Raw genomic sequence first — 22,219 nt, 5'->3', positions numbered from 1 at the left:
GTACTGAGGGTGGAGATGTATACACACACATATGCACAAGTAATGGGAGCAGATTGAACTGCATCATTTTTCTTGTAGCCTGACTATCACCATACTTGATGATCTGTTCCTCAGAACAGGACCGGACTGTGCTACACTATGCCTCTAGCAAGAAGCACGACATGTGCTATCCTGTTATGACCTCAGGAGGGTCTTTTGTTTTTATTTAAGCTCATTTCAAAACAGTACTTTAAGAACAAAAAGCTGAAATCAGTGTAAGTTTTTTGAATTCACTTAACTGAATAAAGTCAAAAAAGACAGAGGGGACATAATCTGAATCAGAATCAGCTTTACTGTCAAGGTCAGTGAGGATCCTACCAAAGTGCTTTGGGACAACAATTGGTACAATAATAAACCAAAACAACAAGGGCTGTTCACAAATTCAATAGTCACATACAGTGCATCTGCAATTCACCTAATTGGTCGCAAACTGCAGCAAACCAGAGTGGGTAACAAACAAACAAACACCAGAATAAATAATGATTCATCATAAGAGTTTCCCACTCCAGTCATGAGTGCAACTACAACTGAAGCAAAGTTTCTAACCAAGAACATTTCTGAGTGTCCCCCCATGTATGTGCTGAGTACATAAATAGAAACACATACATATAATAAATATGTGTTTCAATGATATGCTTAGTTTCTATGACGTCATAACATCAAAACATCCTGGTGCCAATAATGTTCCCTGTAGTGTGTTGTGAAAAGGACAGTTATCTTTACTTGTTGCAATCGCCAGGACATTTTCTAATATTACGGCTGTCATGTTGAATAAAGGTGAAAAAGAAGCGAGTGAATGAGGAAGAAAGGCCTGGGAGGAGAATAACAGAGCCTTAAAGTGGCTGCGCAGTGGACTAAAATAACAAGTTGACTACCCGTGTTCCTACTCCATCTGCTTCTAATTAGACACTATCCTCTAGATGGAAGGAGGAGTAGCAACCCCTGTCAGTAAGGGTTACAAGTCTTGTACGAGGACATACAGCTCACCCACTGAGCTAGTTCTCTCCAACTATGGAGTTTTCCCACATCACCATGCATCTCCACACAAGAGAAACCAGGACTCAACAGTCAAAATGCATTCAGCTGTGATTATTGTAGAGTTGCCTCAGTTAATCAAGCACCTGTGTTGACAGGTTTCAGAAAAGGCCAAAATGCAATTATTGTTTTATCCTCACCTTGGAAAATACTCATTGCAACAATTTCTTTGCGGAAGAAGCAGGCCAACTTGGTTATTTCTACAACGTCGGCCACAGTGGCTGTCAGCAAGCGAGGGAATGACCTCTCCAACAAGAAGTGGAGACTACTTGCATTACTTGTGGCAACATAGCTTTAGAAAAGTTTGGATACTTTATGAACAGTTGAGTGTGAGCGGCAGAAATAAATGAAAATTGAGAGTGCGAGTGACTAAAGAATGTCATTATAAATACTCCAAATATTAATGGCTAAAATAATGGATGAGGCTAAAAATGGGCAACAAAATAGACACTGTACAGTTTCTCAGTATCTAACAGCAATAGTTAACTTTACTCAAGCCAGAAGAGAGAGACACACTGTTACTTAGTAGTCACTGTGTTATCAAATGTAAACTGTCATATTAACAGGAGAGTGACAAACCTATGATTTATTAAATGAGGGTGAGCAAAGCAGTCCAGTGAGCTATGCAAAGAAACTACAGGTGGGAGGAGACTGCTCGTAGAAATACACCAAATGAAATCGAAAGAGTTCACTGACCAAAATTGTCTCATGACTTCATGAAATCCCTCCATCCCGACAAGCAAGCAAAAAAAAAAAAAAAAAACGACAAATGATGGTTCGATTCTTCCTGGATTGGGTTTCAGAATGTTTCCCAGGACATGAGACAAACAGTGGAGCTACTATGAAGATATGCAAATCTTGCAAAAAGCGAGGAAGAGACAAATGTCAGGGCAAAATACCGTAGGCTCTGACCAGTCAATGAGTAACACATGCATGCACACAGACAGACACACACAGATCCTGAGATGCCTAGAGTGACGTGATGACGCACTAAGGCAACACTCACAACATTTTGGTGTACTTCAACTTCAAAATACTCAAAAAGACAAACGGAAACTCAGGAAGCTTGCCATTCAAAGTGACATCTTCACATTGACACTGTCCTTCTGTCCTTCCAGCCAATTCTTCCACTTATTGCAAACACAGAAGCATAAATGTTCATCTATGCACATGCTACAATGTCCACAGATTCAATGGGTGAACAAAAGGTCTTCTCAGTATTGAAACACATGACAACAACTTACGCAAGCACTACTTTGTGTATGCATTTCTGTATATTTGTGTGTCTGTCTAATGACATTTCCCCTAATGTAGCAGCAAATGTGCCCCTAATTAACAGCTCTCTGACAGTGATGTGGGATGACAAGAGACTGGACGCCAGGCTCCTGAACTGGTTCCCCCATTGGCCTGGTGGCGCCATGCGCACACTTGGACAAACAGACACAAGACCTGCGGACGTGTCTTCCATTGTGTGATGTCCACATGAATCACAGCATGTATAACAATGAAAACAAGCCAACATCGAACCAGGGGTCGGCGACCAATAGATTCAGTCATGTATGGATGAGATACAAATAAAACACTGATGGTCCATTCCACAAAACACTGGCACATGAAACCTCAGTTTTTAATACTTAGCTATACAACGTGTCCATAACAGGAAACAGGAAAAGACTAACTCAACTTTCTTACTCCCAGATCAAAGAACAGCACCTTCTGAATGGTTAAGCAGCTTGTGTGTTACAATGTCAATTAAGGACAATTAGGAAACATGAATTAACTTTTTTCCTTTGTAGAGAGAGTATGGTGAGTGCCTATATGTCACAGTGTCTTTCTGAGTGCTTTTAACATACTGAGTTGAGCTCTTTCAACAGTTGATACGCTCAGTATGATTCTGTCAACAATCAACTAGTGCTACATCGGTTGGATTAAGTCACATACCTGTAGGTGAAAGCCTAGACCTAGAAGTTACTTTGTTCTGTGAGGGACTGTTTTAAATCTTGCTTCTGGGAAATATGAAAAAAAAAAAATTCTCTTAGAGAAGAGAGTCAGACATATAGGCAACACAGATCAAAACCATTCATCAGCTAAACTACTGAAGAAGTCCAGGCAACTGTCAAGACCAGTGTCAGGGTTCACCAGAAGATACAGGGGGCACTAAATCAAGTGCTGTCTCACTCAGAGATACTTATCCCAGGATGCACACGATTCAAGCAGGATTCAAGCAAATCTGTTTATGAAGTCACAGGCTTCTGACAGAACCAGACAAGAATTCAGCAGACTAATCAGCGACGACTCCATCTTCACATCTCCAATAAAGCCAGTGGAATTGTTGCAGGAACCAAAGAGCCGCGGATATTTATCTGAGAGTATTTGTTACAAGACAGGGGATGGGCAGAGTTAGAAGTGGTGGCATCAGGTGGAAAACTAAAATGAGAAACCAAATGAGAAATTAGGGGCAATGGAACAAAGGTGATGCTGATAATGCAGAGTGACAATAAAAATGAAGATGAAAAATCCAACTTGGGCATGACTAGTTGCACGACATAGATCATTTCATTGCCACAGAAGTGTATCTTCATTTTTTAAACTTCCCAAATTATGTTTTTTTTTTTCCCTCTCTCTGAAGCTCTTATACGTGAGATCTGTACAAGGAAGTCAAGGAATATAAAACTTAGTAGTAACAAGAAAAAGTCAAGCTGTTCATTACTGCCAATGGCAACCTAGGTGTCACTGTTTTTTTAAAAACATTTTCAGGAAGAGTTGAACTGTCCCAAAGGGAAGTATTTCAAACCAAATTTTATCGTTTGGTATTCACAAGAAAATCATATCACAAGTGCAACGACCAGTTAGTCTGCATTTCTGTGTCTGACATTTGGGTCACATGCGGATCTGGAGGCACATCTGCAGGAACAAAGTATCTTTTGAGCACAAACACCATAAACACAATGGTGGCTGCCCTGCGAAATAATGTATGTACAGTGTGTGTATGTGCGTCTTTATGAAGCCATTAGTCATGCTCCATATGCCTCTTAGGGAGAGATTGTGAAAGAGTGACGTCTATCTGAGCATGATGTGTCAGACTCAATGTCTCGAGTGGGGTGTGAGGTGCAGCGACCGACTGACCTCAGCAACTGGCTCTTTATGCCGATAAAATATGACTGACACGCTCACATAAGAATAGAAGAGAGGGTGGTGGGTTGCGAAAGTCAGACATGGCTAATAGAGTGTCTATTCACACAAGAGACTGTCAGATGAACAATATGGTTGAACCCTAAAGAGGTCAGGCTGCTTTGTGAGAGCTTGACCATAGAGAGCTGCTCAATTCGTCCAAAACACCATCAGGACACACTGAGCCAAATGTTACTTTGGAGGCGGGGCTTCGATACCTAGACTTGTGTCTCCTGCAATGTTGTGTGCTCGGTCTACAGTGACCTAAGATCATAGTGATTGTTGAGGTGCGAACAACAACATAATGAAACAACCTGAATCCCATATTTTTACATCAGTCATTTAATCAACATAAGGCTGTCACCTGATCAATTGTCCCCCAACTTATTGCTGATAAATGTCACTATTGTAGATTGCCTTATTATTATTATTATTTTTCACTAAGGTAATGTATTAACACAATCACACTCTTTAAATGACATTTTTTCCAAATAATTAAACTACAAATTTTTCAAAATATATTCATAGTTTCTATAAAGGTCTTTTGGCAGTGGCTAATTATTATTCTGACCATAATTCTCTTACAGCATCCTGATCTGTTGTAGGTTGTCTGCTGTTTCAGCTTAGCCTTTTCTAGCTCGAACTTGTTTTCTTTGGTGCCTACAACAGCAGTTCAGGAGCTCTGAGCTACTTTCTCTGACTCCGAAAGGCAGAACCTGCCTTATTCTACAGATAAACTTTGGGAACAGTACTTCACTTTTAAATCATACAGTACCTCTCCAATGAATTTCTACAAGGCGAACGTGCTCACCGTTGTTGGTAATGAAGGCACAACTAATTATTAAGGCATCTTGTATTTGTATTGTATTGTATATATATTTTGGATTTTTCCACCTCAAAACGAGTCGATGATGAAAAGATGACCAAAAGCATTTTGGTGGTAGGATTTAGTTATGTAAATGCCTATTGTAAACACCGGTGTGCAGCTTTGTTGTCTGTCTGTTTTTTTTCTATTGGAGGATTTGATTTTAATTTTGGAACTTTGTGTGATTTGTTGATGTCCACTATAAATGAAAAAGAAAACATTAATTGTATTATTGTTTTTGCATCGATGAACTGTAATATTGTCAGGCATTCTAGTGACTACTAATCCAGTGATTCTAAAACTTTGAGGCAGCTTTCACAAACTTCTTTTGTCAGCAAATGAGTCATAAACAGCTGATTTCTGGCAAAAAAGCACAAGCAATCCTTCACATACAGACACATAAAACTCATTGCTGGATCTGCGAAACATATTTCTGACACATAAACATTTTCTGATTCTGATCTTCTCTAAATCAGGAAGTGACCAAGCCTCTCTACAGTATGTGACAGTGCAGGCTAAGTGGCACCTCAGTCCAAGCCCCCAAGACAGCAACAGAAAGAGAGAGATGGTTTCAACTAAAAGGCCCTCACGGCCTGCAGGCACTCTATATACTCTAATGATTGCCAGCAGTGTGTGTGTGTGTTTGTGTGTCTTGACAAAGGACGTTTAATCAAATGGAAGCGCAGGGCCACAGTTGGGTCATACATTTGTGAGTGTGTGTTCAGTGCGGGTCCGACTCATGTTTAACATCAAATGTTCCGATGGCAAATATAGGCCACGAGACAGACACAAACATATACACACACACACACACAAGCACATAGAGTCTTGATAGTGACACTTGTGCCACAAACACATACAGTATACACAACGCTGTAGTGGCAGATTAGCCGGCCCAGCTCAGTTAGTGTCTGCGGAGGTGACACAGCATCACATCGACCTGCCAACACTGTTTGCAGCACCCAGGATTGGAGGTGACACACACAATCATACATGTGTGTCTGAAGCTTTGCTTGCATGCAAAATAACATCTAGTATATTTCCCAGTTGATGCGCACAAAGGTGAAGCACGAGTGATAGTCAACACACACAAACACATCCTCTTTCTTTAAAGAGAGGGTGGGGGTGAACAAAGACAACAGGAATCAAATAAATTGCACGGAAAAGGCTTTGAAACGTGCACACACAAAGACACAACACCTACTCTGTGACACACACCTAAGTGAGCATGAATGGAAGCAACAGAGCGTTAACACAGGCACTAGCTGGTTCTGGATGCACCAGAGCCAGCAGCTGATATCTAGTCTGGATGTGAAGGTGTCAAACTAGCTTGGTTATAGAGCTAATGTGGAGCTGCTAGACTGACACACCTAGGGCTCAGCCATGCACACAAACACACACTTTTCACACATCCACTGAATTGCAAACACACATACACTACAGTAGTGAATCAAACATGTCACTCAGACCGCAAGTGCGAACACACAAACAAGAGAAAGGCTGAAGTGGCACAGAAGGTCTGACCTATGTGTGGAGACAAACATGTAAGCTCGTTCGCAGGAGTCAAACTAAATGGACAACACATACACACATTTCCTTTATTTCATACCAGACCACTGCTAGTGGGACAAATGGACTTGCCAACACTTGGCGCTGTTTCACACAGAAATTAGCTAAATAGGGCATGAAGAAAAATGCATGCACATGCACATGCACGCGCGCACACACACGACACCAGGTGTGTAAGGCCAGTGTTTGCAGAGACACATGTGGCTCTGACGCCCGGTGGGATCCGTCCATGTCCTCTCTTTGCCCTTTGCCAAATCACACTACTGTGACCTGACACATGCGTTCACACTCAGTGTGCGTCCATCGAGGCTGCTTTTTAATCTTAATTTTATTAGGTATATTATCATCGGTCTAATTGTGAGATCAAAAGCCAATTTGCGATCCTTCACTTGCAGATGTCTTCAAACTATTCAAATGACAAATGTCCTGATACCGACACTTATACCAGTGTCAGTACTCACTCTGATACTGGCCTATTTGGCTGTACTCGTACTCATCAGATACTCGCTCATGACAGCACCTGGTTTAGGACCTTGCTCTGCTTCTAATAAGCGATTCTATTTTTTTTTTACAGAGCATTGCACGTCACCGAGTGTCCTTCTGACAGGCTGACAGCCTGTGAAAAGTGACCTGAATCAGATGTTATTCGCATTTTACTGTGTAAGATACCCACTCCAGCGTCTGCCCCAATCAGACTGCAGACTTTGACCTTTGATCAGCTGATTTCAAAGGACTCAGATATGTGAACAATTAATTCAATTCAAGAAAACGCTCAATAATCTAGGTTTGCATCTGATGAGTAGATGACTAGATTAGAAGTTCCAGAGATTCAGATTTTATCTGATGATCTGCACTACCCCGAGCTAACCCAGGGTTACATAATGGTGCTGCTACTTCCTTCCATCATGGTGCTACAACTAATGTGTGTGGTCCTGGAATGTAACTACTACGCTAATGTATATGTAAACAAACATGCAGAACCAGGATCTTAAATACTACATATCATCATTTATCTAGATTGCCAAGGCTAAATGTTCAATGTGAAACCTGTGGAAGTCCGGTCATGTTTGTTCAGTGAACATGTGCTGAAAAAAAAAAAAAAAAAAAAAATTTAAATGTTAGTCATGGTATTATCAAGAACTCAAATCAGAACTCTGTATCGGCAAGTAGTCAATTGTCAGTACTCGTACTTTTCAGCAAAAAAGTGGTACATGGACATACTTCATTCAAACCATCAAATTTTAGTCCCAGATGAACTCTGACATCATCATAAAATTGTAGTAGCCACAGACCACAGTCCATCACTGGACTGGTAAAATACGTCTTCACCCATATTAGTGTATGTGTGTCTGTCATGGCGAGATGGACAAGGTGCATAATGAATGCCATTTTTGCCAGGTTTTGAAGAGATCCTTGACCATTACAGAATAAGAAAGCCAAGTGTTCACCGAAATAACTGGAGGATCGAACATGTTGTCCGTGAAGACACAGGGAAAACCAGTAAACAAAGCAACATTAATGTGTAATTAATGTGTACAAAGAAAGGTGTGGGACTACACAATGTTTAGTGTATCGATTTCCTGTACATGAAATGTATAATTTAGTGAACTGTTATTATTTAGAAAGATAGTTGGAAAAATACCAAATAAGAGGTCAATAGAACAATTAATCTACAGTAGTGATCATCACTTTATTTTCTGCAAAGTTGTGGGACAGCCACTTCTATCTTTCTACACCAATCTATCTATACCAAGTCACCTATACACTAAAAACAACAAGCATTTTCTGATAAGACCAAGGACGATACGATCATTTTTGTTAGGAGGGACAGGCAAAGGCTTAAGTCAAACAACTACCTTCCCGCTTCCAAGAAGGTAATGAAACAAATACAGCGCATACATACATTTTATCCCAATGTTGCTGCGAAGTAATATATCAGACACCCCTCCTTCTATTTCATCTCCTCCCTTCGTCAATCCTCTCATCTTCCTCTAAGCTAAATGATCCTTTCATTTCCTGATGACCAGCCGAGACCCCGAGGTGTCTGTGCGGGGGTACAAGTGTGTGTTTATGCCGCTCAAAGTTCTCTGGCTGAATGCTAAGTTGACAGTTGTGTTGATCCCCAAGCAAAATAAAGCTCTGAGAAAGATGTTGGGATATTAAGCCTCACCGGGGGAAAAAAAAAGCAGGTGTGCAACCAACCAACTGTATGTGGATATATATATATATATATATATATATATATATATATATATATATATATATATATATATATATATATATATATATATATATATATATATATATATATATATATATATATATATTTATATATATATATATTAACACAGTTATTTGGTTGCACACCTGCTGATCCTTTACACACACACACACACAAACAGTGAGCGGATTTGACTCCGGAAGACAGTGAGGAAGTCGCCTAATGGTTGCCAAACGTTTGCGTGGGCCCTGGCTGAGCATGTGTTTTAAGCAGACAATATCAGCAATCACCACTTGACCTTTACACACACACACGCATGCACTCACGCACGCACGTAGACGCACACATCTTGAGTGCATTAATCACTTCCACATTCATTGGTTGTATAATTATAGTCCTGTGTACATGTCCAATTGAAGGGGGCACAATTTTCTTTATTCAGGAAAACTCACATATATATAGAGTACTTTTGCATCAATATATACACACACACACACACACCCACCATATATATATATATATATATATATATATATATATATATATATATATATATATATATATATATATATATATATATATATACATAAATGTTTGTATGTTTAAATTTTGTGTTTTATCTTAAAGTTTACCAGGCAGCCGCCTCCATCAAAACCTGTTTTACATTGAAAGAGTGACAGAGACTACAGAAATGCCCATAACTCCACTACGGTTTCATCTGACGCAAAATGTCACAATGGGATTGACACTTGTCTTGATGATCTGATTCTGAACAAACTAGCAAAACAATATTTATTGAGAGACAACTTGTTAAATAAATGTCTTCACTTCACCCAGTTCAATGCATTAAAGTGCACTATATTTTATTACTAATATCCACAGGTAATTGCTGTAATTACTATGGTAATTATTCATTAACTCTGCTTCAACGTCTCACTCTACCTCACACAACTTGAGGCCGAATGATCCAAATAAAAAATAAAAATGAATTATGTCTTGTAAATCTCATGTCTTATTTCAATAAACCATGCGATGACCATGCAGTCTGTCATTATTCCTTCACATCCCTGTGTATGTGAAGTGTACAGGGCAGATAACTTCTAATATCAGATACTGGAAATGTCCCTTTACCAATTGTACGTGACTCAACAGCTGTGATTTCTGTTTGTTGCACACACAACAAATCATCACACGCACATCAGCCCGCTGTTTTAATCATGTTAAAGTGATGCACTGGCCGACTCCAGAATGCCGGCTTCCAGATGTCCTGACGGGGAGAGACGCCGCGCTTTCTACTTGGTCATGGTCCTGCGGCTGGAGGGTGCGTGTTGTCTCCGTGTTTATACACCAGAGATAGACATAACCATGCAAGCAGACACCGTCACACAACATGAGCGAAACTGAGCCCAGCTGGAGAATGATCCAAGGGGAGGACAGTGGAGGGAAGAGAGAGAGAACAAATTGCCTCTGCCTACGTTTAAAGACTTGATGTGCGAACGAGCTGTTAAAGAAAACAAAAGCAGCTTCACTTCTGCCAGTTCCCACGGCTCACACCCAACCTTTCTTGCCTACGTCCTTCCGTGTGTCATCCATCATTGACATTACACCTGCCATCTTCTGTGACCCAGCACCAATGACTTTGAGGGACAAGCAAAGAGAAATATGAATCCACTGCATCTAAACAGTGATGATCAAATGTGGTCTGCGGCGTTCCCAGTGTTGTCTGACTGAAAATTTTAAGCGCATTATTTGTAAAACACAGGTACAGAATCTGGAGGACATAACACTTTTTGTAGGAGGCTATACACACACCAACACTTAGGGAACATAGCACTACAACATTACCGCACTGGTTTACCGGAAAGGATTGCTACTCAGTTTTAGGCACACACATCAGTTGATTAGTATTCATGACATTCCAGTACATTTGGATTTAACACTATAAACACCAGTGAGATGAACCAGTTTTCAGCACCCTACCATCACATACAGTATAGGATCATATAGGAATTATTTCATGATCATAAAAATGGTCAGGGAGCCGCTCTGGTAGGGCCACAATTTGAGCGTCCAAAAGTATGTTGAACTTGAAGGGCAAAGCACTGAACTACTTGACAGGGTGAAAGGAAGCCTGGTGTAAAGCCAATGGTCCAACATTTTGTCAATAGCTACTTAAAATACTGTTCACCCTGCCAATAGGAAGCTGACATTGTGGCAGGCGAACTGTGCCCTCTCCACATCCTCTATTCGAGAGGGCTTTGAGAGAAGACAAATAATCACTCATTTAAGAGGGCAAACAGTGAATGAGTCGAGTGTGCTACATAAACATTTTCCCGGATGTAATTTTCTCAGCCGGTCTTTTTGGCTTTTCCCACTAGGACAGAGCCCAACGCCCATGAGGAAATTGTTTAGGCTTCATAAGTGCCAAATTGTATCCTGGTTTTCCAGAGTTTTCCTGCCTGTTCTGGCCCACGGCTTTTCCTGTGGTGAGATTCAGTCATGTCTTATGTGGGTAGGCAGCTATGGGTGGGAGCGTGTTCTGAGCATGGCAGCAGTGAGGCTGACGTTGACGATACGATATCGAAGAATGGCCCAAATTAGAAATGGCTCGCTGTTAGATAAGACACAGGAACTTATATACTAATAACAGAGAAAACAAGCATGACGGAAGAGTGTGAAGCTTCCAGGACCGCAGGCGCTGGTTCGCCCACTCAGCTGCGGCAGCACACTCCAGTAAGAGGCCAGGGAATGGCGTCTGCTTGTGTGTATGTTTGTGTCGCACGTGTTCCTGATTTGAAGAGAAATCTGTGAACTGCTCCCTGCTTCATTAGATCATATTTGCGGAGTAGCAAAAGAACGAGAGAAAAAAATAAAGTGGACGAAAACAGCTGCTGCAACATATCTAGGGTCTGAGAGTAATGGCAAACAACTAAACCGTTTTATGACGTTTAATTGCAACCTGCAGACCTGGAAATTGATAATGTTTGTATGTACACCGTGTCAGTGGGTCATGGAAGTTCAGTCTGAATTTGAATACAATTTTGAGCTACTGCACCATCGTGAAGACAGGCTGAACTGCAATTATCATTGCACTGCTAAAATAAGTAAATGCATGATCATATATCCCGTGAGATGCACTTACTGTTCATTTTGAAGGATGCAACCTTTCAATTTCCATGCGTAAAATCCACTCTTAAAACAATCACGCCAAATTTCAAATGACCCTGACAAATTTATTTTGAAAGGAAAGCGATTCATAATGAAAGACAAATTGTGAAAGACAATGTGACACGTTTCACATTTGATAGTCGCATTTTCCATTCAGATGAAAAAGGGAAATTTTAGGAAAACTATCTACAAGGACATTGCATTTCATAATCATCATTTATTTTGTTCATTCATTAAAGCAATAAATGTTGGGACAATAGAGTGCGTCATGCACAAACACACTTGTTTTGATTTGACCCACCGGTTTCGGAATTTCTCCAGACCTTCAGGAGGAGGAGACACAGACAGACACAACACAATTAGCAGCAGCTTGTCACAACTTTGGTCCTCTAATTGTGTATGTATGGAGACACTGCGTATGTGTGTGTATATTTGTGTAGAGTGTGTGACACTTGCCCTCCCGCACAGCTCATTTATTGGATTAGTGCAAGACTGACCAGTGGGGATAAAGCTGGCTGGCGCCAGGGTCTGCTCTGAGGCTCCACTGCCTAGTTAGCTGCCATGCTAAAGCTAAGCTCGGTCACATTGCTCCTTGAGGGTAAGTGGTGGTGCTGTGGGGGTAAAAACTGGCCTTGTTACCATGGTTGAGGTGCCATGCTAGGAGGCTACTCGTGGAAGGGACGAGGGCTGAACTAATTATCAGGGAAAGTCCCAATTAGGTGGGGAGGCAAGACAGGCATCGGGGGAGGCATTGGAGGAGGCTTCAGTGGGAGCTGGGCATGGAAATGCCACAGCCGTCACCCCTGTGACACAGAGACACCAGACCTCAAACCATCAGAGGTGCTGATCATTTCCCCTGCACGTCTCCTCTCAAGCCTAATTGTACTAAGTGTGTGTTTGAGGCCACCAGCTAGTTCATGCAGACACACAAACACACATATTAACCCACCAGCAACTTCACTTGGGAGGACATGGATCAGATCTGATCCCATGCATGTAGCAAATCTGGACCAAACCTTGAGGTAAACAGTCAATCCAGAACATGAAAGGACGATGAGTCTGAATCTATATCCTTTTGCACATGTCAACTTCAGTGCTTGATGTTAGCTGCTGACTTTGGTTAGAGGGTCAGAAACTTTGCATAGAATCTCATAGAGCCAGAGAAACCACCATTAAAATACCTGACAGTAGAAACACACACCAAAGACTGGAATTGCAGAATCTACGTATTAAGACCTCACACATCAGGGGCCAGCTCAAGTGTGATCACCAAGGTCACGTGGCACAGTAGTGACGGCCTAAGAAGGGGGGACACTCTTCAAGCACTGTCTTCTAGACCCGAATGAGTGAACAATGACACAAACAATGCTTTAGCCAGGAATACTCAAGACCTGAAGCAACCAACATGATCTATTCCCCTCGGCCGTCAGACTGTTAAATTCGTGAACAGCCTTGTTGTTATGTTATGTTATTTATTTTATTTTATTTTATTTGTTTTTTGTTGCACTTTATTCCAAGGCACTTTCCTAGTCAGTGGGCTCCCCACTGACCATGGCAATAAATTTGATTCTGATTCTGATTCTGATTCTGATTCTACCCACTATACTCGCTGATGTGTCCTCTATAGCAGTGATTCTCAACGATAGGGTCGAGGTCCAAATTTGTGTTAGTTACCAACTATGGAGAAGTTCTTGAAAAAAAAAAATTAGAAAGAAAATGATGTCATCCCCACAACAGTAAAAAGTGTTCATGAAAGCAACTTAAAATTTATTTGAAAATTTGATCATCATACTTCCATTTACACTTTACTTATATCTTCTTTAGAGTTTATTTTGAAAATGGAATTTTATTTCATGATATTTTGACATTTTTTAAAATATTTATTTTATTCAGAATTGTATTCATGAGGTACTGTTTTATCAATTTTCTCAATAGTCCAATAGTAATCAAGCGTATTTTGTTTTTCTTTTTTTCTTCAGTAAATCTGGTCAATATGACTTGCACCTGGTTCTGCTGCTGGTTGTTTCGATGACAAATAAATCTTTGCAATGATCACATGGTTTCATGTCATTTCACAAGGTTTTGGTTCGTTTACGTGTAAGTACATTAAATATGGTTATTGAGCACAAATTAAATCGAGAGTAATGAATCAGTTGTAATACTTGAATGGGCCCGAGATCAAAAAAGTTAAGAATCCCTGCTCTATAGTACAGACTGGAATGGACCACGATCCACTATTTCTCTTGCTGATTTAATGACATTACACCGCAGAACAGACCTTACTGGTGTGGGTACAACATGTGTCTGTTAGGGGAACATGTCTGTGCTGCCGCATATTGATGACAATTATCATTTTTGTCAGTCATCAGCATCAAGGCTTCTGTTCATTCCACTTCCTGGTCTAAGGGCATCTGAGGGCACCTATGAATAGACCACAACAGAGTGTTGATATAAATGTTCCTTGCGTGGTGGAAAATGTTTGACATTTCAATCACTCACGAAAGTTTTTAAAATTACGATGGCAATCGCAGGATGTGACATCAACATTTTAGGGGGAAGCGTGTACACATTCCAGAGGCAGAAACATTTGGTACTTACACCGGCTCCAGTGGATATTATGTGAACTGTGAAACGAGCATGACCGTATCCAGTGAAATGGAAAAAAGAGAAAATAAATGTTCAGAGAGGAAAAGAAGGAATAAAAAAGTCAGTCTTCATCTGATACTATAAGATTATTGAACAATAAAATAAGATTCATGCAACAATAGACTGGAAATCTAGAAGTCTTTATTACTTAACATTTTTTGTTGTTTTCCATTAATGATTCATGAATCACAACCTGCCTACTGATATTTCTGATAGTGGGGTATCCAAGTAGATCAAGGGGATCACACTAACATTGGCATGCACATGCACGGACTGTGCTGTGTGGCTGACCAATGCATTCGCATATACAAGTGGAGGCATATATGTCATGTGCTCCTCCTACATTTGTGCCTTCAAACAAACAAAACAACAAGACATTGCAGACACATGGAGAGAAATGTGTTCACAAAGACACAAAGTCAAGTTGTACTGCAGAAAATTGCAGATATGGGCTGCCATGGTTGAAGAAGGGACCAGTGAGTATGTGTGCGCACAATAGGCACAGTGTTCCATCATGCTCCACTGCAAATTTCACACTAATCACCATAAAAGCATTTTAGCCCAGTGGATGCACGTTGCACGGAAACCATAACACCACAGCAGCAACAGAATCAATCAAGAAGACAGGGCCAGATCCTATCTTTAATAACAGACCTACACTGGTGCCAGAAATTGGTTCAAACTATGGTGCTAGACAGTGTAAAGAACCCTAATGAAAACAAAATAAATTTCAAAAGAAGCTAACACCAGAGGATAAGGACAGATGGACGCTCACATCTGGACATCTTCTCCCTGTCATCAGATGAATTTAAATTGTAGCAAAATTGAAGCAACAGCTTCCTGTGTGGCAGACAACAGCATTGGCGAGACTTAGAAGGGCAGAGTATGCAGGAGGGTATGGGGTCAGCTCAAGAACCTTCGGAGTCGGCGCTCACTTGTGTGGTGATGTGCATCCAGGTGCAACCAGAGAAGGAGATAAACTATGAGAATGTTGTGCCAATCATGGAGCGGCAGAGGTAACGCATTAGGGTTCTGTTCTTGTGTTTATTAGTTTGTTTGTGAATATAATAACAGGGATAGTTGGAGAAGGTCTAACAGAGGCGATTTCATTTTGTTTAGTACGGTAGGTTAGTTTAGATTTATGAATGTAAAGGATCACCTAACCAACGAAATAAATCAACTTTCATCTGACTATGACGTCACAATGTAGATTTGACATTGTTTTGAAAATTTTTGTAAATAGTCTTCTCCATACAGGCTGAGCTGCATGGAGCAGTTTGTGACACAGAAAATACCTCCAGTTCATCAATATGATGCTGCTACTCTGACAAAGGAGTTATTGGAAATCATTCTTGACATTTTCTTACCCTGGTTTCTCGAAAGTTTGTTATTATCGGCCAGTCACGCGGCTGTAATATACGATGATCAACAATTTTATTATCAAGCAGATCCACTTCAGACAGAAAGAAAGAATGAATGTGTGGAATGTGTCAGAAACAATTTTGCAGAGCAGACAAATGAGGCAGACATGACAAAGTGGCGACAATGAAAGGACAGCTCCATCTTTAGAAGCTGCCACTTCATCTCATTTTAAAAGTGAAAAGATGCAAGGTTCTGCAGCACAAAGATGCTAACGTGGGCCAGTTGATGCCACCATTGCTAGACATCAGTGACCCGTAGTTTCCATGTTCCTGTTTGTTAGACAGACAGAGGTGTGTGTTCCAATCGGTGCATATCACGATCTCTGTCTCAGCACACTCTGCAGATGTACTTTTGTTTTGCTTGACATGCTCTTCTTTTTCGGAGGTCCCTTTCCCATGTCTGCATTTTTCTTTTCTCCTACATCTTCACTAAGTGATTCAAAGAAAACATTTCAACAACAAATGCAGAGGGAAATGGGATGACAGAAGCACATTAAAATATAGTGCCCTACAGCCCGATGCAATAACCAGAGGACAGTGAAGAGTACAGTGTGGGTAGCGATCTTTGGAAAGTGGCTAGGTTGCTTTGGGGTATTTTTTCACAGTATGATAAATGAACAACTTCTTTATTGTTGGTTGCACTGTGACTCCAATCAATTTTCATTCAGATCTCTCTTTACAATACCACCATGTTATATGATTTGTCTAACAACTGCTGAATATCATGAGTTTTGTCTTGTTCTGTTTTGGTGGTTTATCTTTGGAATAGCAGTGCTTTATAGTGATGAAATCCATATTGATATTGTCCAAACATTCTCACCCGCGCCTAACACGTTTGTGTCATTGTTACACTATATGGAACCCAGTGATGTTTTACATCCTACGAGAAATTAATGTAAAAATGATGCAGAATTGCAGATCCAACACTGACCCCTATAGAACACAGATGTCCAAAAAACTTAGCTGGTCACACCCCATCTTGGCAAAATATAATTTACCCATGGTGATTCCGCCCAGATATGATCAGCGTTTTTTATTTTTTTTGCATGAAGCCTGCTCCATATGGTCCCCATTGCTGTGCAGAGAACTCCGCTGAGTAGCGGTGCAGTTCTGCAGAGGAACAAAGCATTATATTAAAAATATTATATATATTTCCAGCTCCCAATGACTCCCCAGCCCCCACCCCCTCGCTTTTCCCTTTAGCAATTCGGGAGTATATTAGATGCCCATTTCTTATTATTAATAAATAAATAAGTACATTTTAGATTTGTAAACAGAATAATTTTGATAATGTTTTAATAATGAAACGCTGTGTTTGTAGGAAATGTACAGTGGAAGTGAATTGATTTTGATGGTGATCAGGAGCTTTGTTTGGATTTACAGACCTTGCAAAGATTTCCACACCACAACTGTTTTTGCTGTTCATACATGAAGTATAACTGCATCACTCAAGCCCAAAATTCCTTCTTTGTTCATTGTCACTACATGTCACAGATACTGCAGAAGTGAATTACAGAGATTGGTCTTGAATGTTCTTTTACACCGACGGTCCATTTGCTAATGGCAGCTGTTGCTGTTAGCAGTTGCTCCAAGTTCAACAGTTCTATAAGGTATGGCTTACTATAGCTTTGTTTGTTTTAAAAGTAGCATCAAAAGAGACGTACGAAGTTGGTTAGTGAAGATGAATGACTGGCTGATGTCTGTTAAATGTCATGTGATCGCCCCACACCTTCCACTACTGCAGATTGAATGGTCACCCGTAATCAAAGTAATGTTTCACAATTAAACATGAATTGATGAATGATTATTGATAAACAATACGCTCAACTCTCTAGCATTATATCCATGTGCTGCCATAAGTGCTCACACCCCGACAGTATGAAAGATAGCTGAACAGGAATTCAAAGAGTACATTTCTCACGTTCCTGCAGTGATTGGAAACACACTCGGGCAAAATGGCGAGAGACATGATTTCAAGGTGAGGACAGAAAGACTGCAACCTTTTCCCCTTTCCCCCCCAACCCCAACCTTTTCTCCTTTGGGACCAGGCCCAAACAATATCCCAGTTGTTATTATCCCTCCACTCAACACTCAAGCACTGATGCACGGACACTAGCACCTGTTCTCACCTGGAGGAGTCAGACTTTAGCAGGCATCAATAAACAATGGTGCCTACTATGAGTTGAGAGCAGGTGAGCTGATCTTGCTGAATGACTCCTCTCACACACACTGCCTTCCACACAACAATTACGAGAGACACAAAACACACACCTGGGTAGGAAATGAGTCTCAGACTGGTCCAACCCTGAGGTCATGAAGGAAAGACAAACTGTAGCAAAGAGGCAGCGGTCATGAAAAGCATGTGTGGAAAGTCTGCTTTGTCATTTGTTCAAATTGAAACGTTTTCTTCTGTGAGAATATTGGGAGTGTTTCACTCTGAACAATACCCACAGGATTGTCACAGAAGCAGCATGGAAATGACTACTGGGAATCCCCCATCTCCTCTTTCTTGATACAGGTCTTTCAACCTCCTGCACACCTCACCAGTGGGGAATGCCCTGTGCTACCTCATCTAGTTCCCCTTTCCCCTCCTGATGACTTCCTATCGTCACTGAGGACATCGACATCTATAGCATCTAAGTACATGATCCTATCTGGTTCTGTCTTCACTTCTACTACACACTTTATAGTTTGCCTCTCTCTCCTTCAAAAAGATTCAGACACCATTTCTCCACTTGTCTATACTACGGTTAAAGAGCTTGAAATCATTTTGGTCTGAATTCTCTCCCACTTGGGTTTACATTAGCTACCTCTTGACCTTTTTCTGTCATGGTTTCTGCATCCAGCATTCTTCTCTCCTAAACGTTCCTCTTCTCCCTGTTCAGTCATTTTCGACCAGCATTTCTATTGGTGTCCTATCAGTTCACGCCACCAAAAGCAATCACTAGTAACAGGAGTGTCTTTGTCTTATTGACAATTTCATTTTGCTGGATGGTTTTCTAAGTAGAGCACTTTTGTCCGGTCCGTAGTAACTAGTCCATCTCATGGTGTTTAAGAGATAAGTCATGAGTGGTGGGACGAAAAGAGTGTTGAGTTGAGAGATGCAGAACATAGTTGATTTTGAATATTGTCAAAATGCATTAGTGTGTGTGTGTGTGTGTGTGTGTGTGTGTGTGTGTGTGTGTGTGTCAGTACACATGTGTGCATGGGTGTGAACATCTGTGATATGAGTCAGAGGCTGGGAGCAGATGCATATGCTATCGAGCGCAATTCCCTCTCCTGCACGGTTTTTGTTTCTTACATTTGCAAGCAAAGCTCCATCTTGTTCTGCAGTTATCTGTTAGTGTTTTTGGTTTGTCTATGTGTCCCAATCATGTGAAGAAAACAGGGTTTGGGTGTGAAAAATCCCATTAGGGCGAGAAGGATTGCAGATCGATTCTTTAAAGGATTCGAGCAGTGTGTGTGTGTGTGTGTGTGTGTGTAGTGGTGGTGGGGGGTGGAAACGCTTTAACACCTCTCAGAGGTGGATTAGTGTGCGACGGTATGGAGACACTGTCAGAGATGGTTAATGTCAGAGTGAGGAAGAATGTAGAGGGAGAGAACGGAAAAAAGAAAAGAGAACATGGAACAGATGGAGAGAGTTAAAACAAGTAGGATGACAAGATAAAAAAAAAAATGTGTCACTCCTGATGACAATGTGTGCCTGTCCCAAGTGATTGTATGAGCAGAGGGGAAAAAAAGAAAAAAAGATAAGTAGAAGTCCAGATGAAGCAGCAGTTCAACTGTTTGCAGGGAGAAATGGACGAGTGGAGCTTTTGGAGTTCCACACCAATCATTTGTTGCATTTCCTGCTCGCCGTTAAGGTCTGGCTCAGTCACACATGTGTTTTTAGTTAGACTTGATTACAACTTATGATGGGCAGAGTAGTACTGGGAAATACACAAGGTCACCAAAATCCAGGTTCTGATGGAGGCGAGGCATTCATGTTCTTCCATGTTCTGGAAGCCAAGATGTATTTGAAAAAAGTGATATATACTGTATAAGATATATGTCATGACACTGAAGCTGTCACTTCACCAGGCATGCCGAATCAACCCGTGTCATGGGTTTAGTGCTGTGCATGCAGGGGATTCCTCCTTGGAGTTCTGTGCGCCCACAAAAAGGATCCAACTGTGGTGACAGCTTCTATAGAATCGCAAGGTTTACAGTACGTATGAGGTGAGCCATCACAGCACACGGCTTCTGATTCAGTGTTTTGTCTTCATTTTCACTACTTTCTGCAACGTCGACACATACTGAAAACATCAAATATATGAAGCAGGATATATGGAATTCTGAAGCAAAGAAGAGAAAGTGAAATAACACTAAACATGTTTCATATTTTACAAGAGAAGCCACCATTTGCTTTGTTGAGGGCACTACAAAACCCTGAATATCTTAATGAGCTTCTATGCTTTAGATGCACTTTGTACATGAATTATGAGAACATTAGTGAGATGTTGGAGGATTTAGATGGGCCACTAGCCAGCATTGACACTGCATCATTGTATGTTAAAAATTGATTCACCTTTATTTATGTTGAGACAAGGTGACTTATGCTCCCAGAAAATGGTCTAAACACCCAACTTGAGAGCAGGAGGGTGTATGAGTCAGTGTTGCTTCAATACGTCCCCCTTCACATCCAGGAAGGAGTGACGGTACTGACAGACGGAGGCCTGGCTAGCCTGGCAGGATGCCCGCCTCAGATTGAGGTCATGAGAATGGATGGGTGGCACAAATATTACCGCTCCTCCCCTTTTTCCCTCACCATGCCTATGAAGACATCCAACTCAATCGTTTGGGTAGGGCACAACACGCTGCTCTGATACACTCTGCACACTGGACTGTGTGTATGTACGGGATGTATCTTCACACAAGAAATACAACAGTGTTCCAGCAGCTGGTACACATGGGTCTGGACTCTTACATGCAGACAAAACGTAGTATGCCACAGAAACACATTAAAATTGTAAATCATATTTCTTGCATTTAAGGCCGACAAGAAAAACAGCCATATCACTACACACAGAGACTTATACACATACACTTCATTGAGTAGGTGATGGGGTGAACGCATGGCAGATGCCTGACACTGTGGTGTCTGTTCAGTCACTATAAAGAGCAGCTGCTCTGCCTTCTTTGCCCCCCAGCAACACGCAGACACAGACACACACACGTACGCAGACACTTAAAATAATAGTAACTATGTGGTGCATCTCTTATAGATAACATAAATACAAAAACAGAAACAGATAAAAAACCTGCACCAAAAAATCCCAGCAAGAACTGGGCCATACAGTATTCATCCCTGTGTTCTGATGCGTTGCTGTTGCCGTCATGAATGTACTCGCCATAAATCCACACATGTGGCTAAACCATTGCTGTCATGATGTCCCCAAAGCCTGAGCATAATTCCACAGACTAGTAAGTGAGAAAAAGAGCACGTCCTCAACTTTTCCTTGATAGAATTCATTTCCACATGGACAGGATATGTCAGGCAAATATTTAAGTGGAGTTGTCTGTGGCCAGCTCCCATTAAGATAATATTAGTACTCCTTTCGAATGTGAAGAAAAATGAATGTGAATGATTGAATTGAGCATTTTCTCTTTTTTTTACAAGACACGGAAGAATGAGCTTCATTAATCCCACAATGGGAAAATGGGAAAAGAATATATGCATTTATATAGATATTTTCTTTTTATTTTTACTGTTCATATGTGAATACAGAATAACCGAGCTCCCCAGCAACAGTCTTGGCTTAAGAAATCTTTTGTTAAAATCAAACTGTGTCTGAGGATCCATTTTAGGGATCAAATTCCACTTCCTGACGCTTAATAGCTTGCTTAATAGATTGCTGGTGATGACAAAGACGGAAGGAGTGATGACCATAGATATGGACGGATTTAGCTTTGTCACCAAACAGGTCACAAAGCTTGAGGCACTGGGCGGGGGCGATAGGAGGTAGAGGGGACGAGTGGCAGCGAGGTGACAAAGGTGCCTATTGATGAAAATAGAATGTTCGGAGAATGCATTTGAAGGGTAGT

At 41.0% G+C, this 22,219-nt stretch overlaps 1 protein-coding gene across 6 annotated transcripts in view; it reads right to left on the bottom strand.

Annotated features, from left to right (window-relative positions):
* Window positions 1-22,219, bottom strand: part of bcas3 (BCAS3 microtubule associated cell migration factor) — a 242,654-nt gene that overhangs the window by 126,099 nt on the left and 94,336 nt on the right. The window contains exon 23 of one of the 6 annotated variants that reach the window (XM_053872611.1): window positions 14,667-14,692. The exons of the other annotated variants lie outside the window; for them this stretch is intronic. Coding sequence (XP_053728586.1) covers window positions 14,667-14,692 — 26 coding nt within the window. The remainder of the gene's footprint in view (window positions 1-14,666; window positions 14,693-22,219) is intronic. 6 annotated transcript variants of the gene reach the window in all.

This window comes from Synchiropus splendidus, chromosome 8, assembly GCF_027744825.2.
Source record: "Synchiropus splendidus isolate RoL2022-P1 chromosome 8, RoL_Sspl_1.0, whole genome shotgun sequence".
Taxonomy (NCBI): domain Eukaryota; kingdom Metazoa; phylum Chordata; class Actinopteri; order Syngnathiformes; family Callionymidae; genus Synchiropus; species Synchiropus splendidus.
This window is presented reverse-complemented; position numbering and strand designations above follow the sequence as displayed.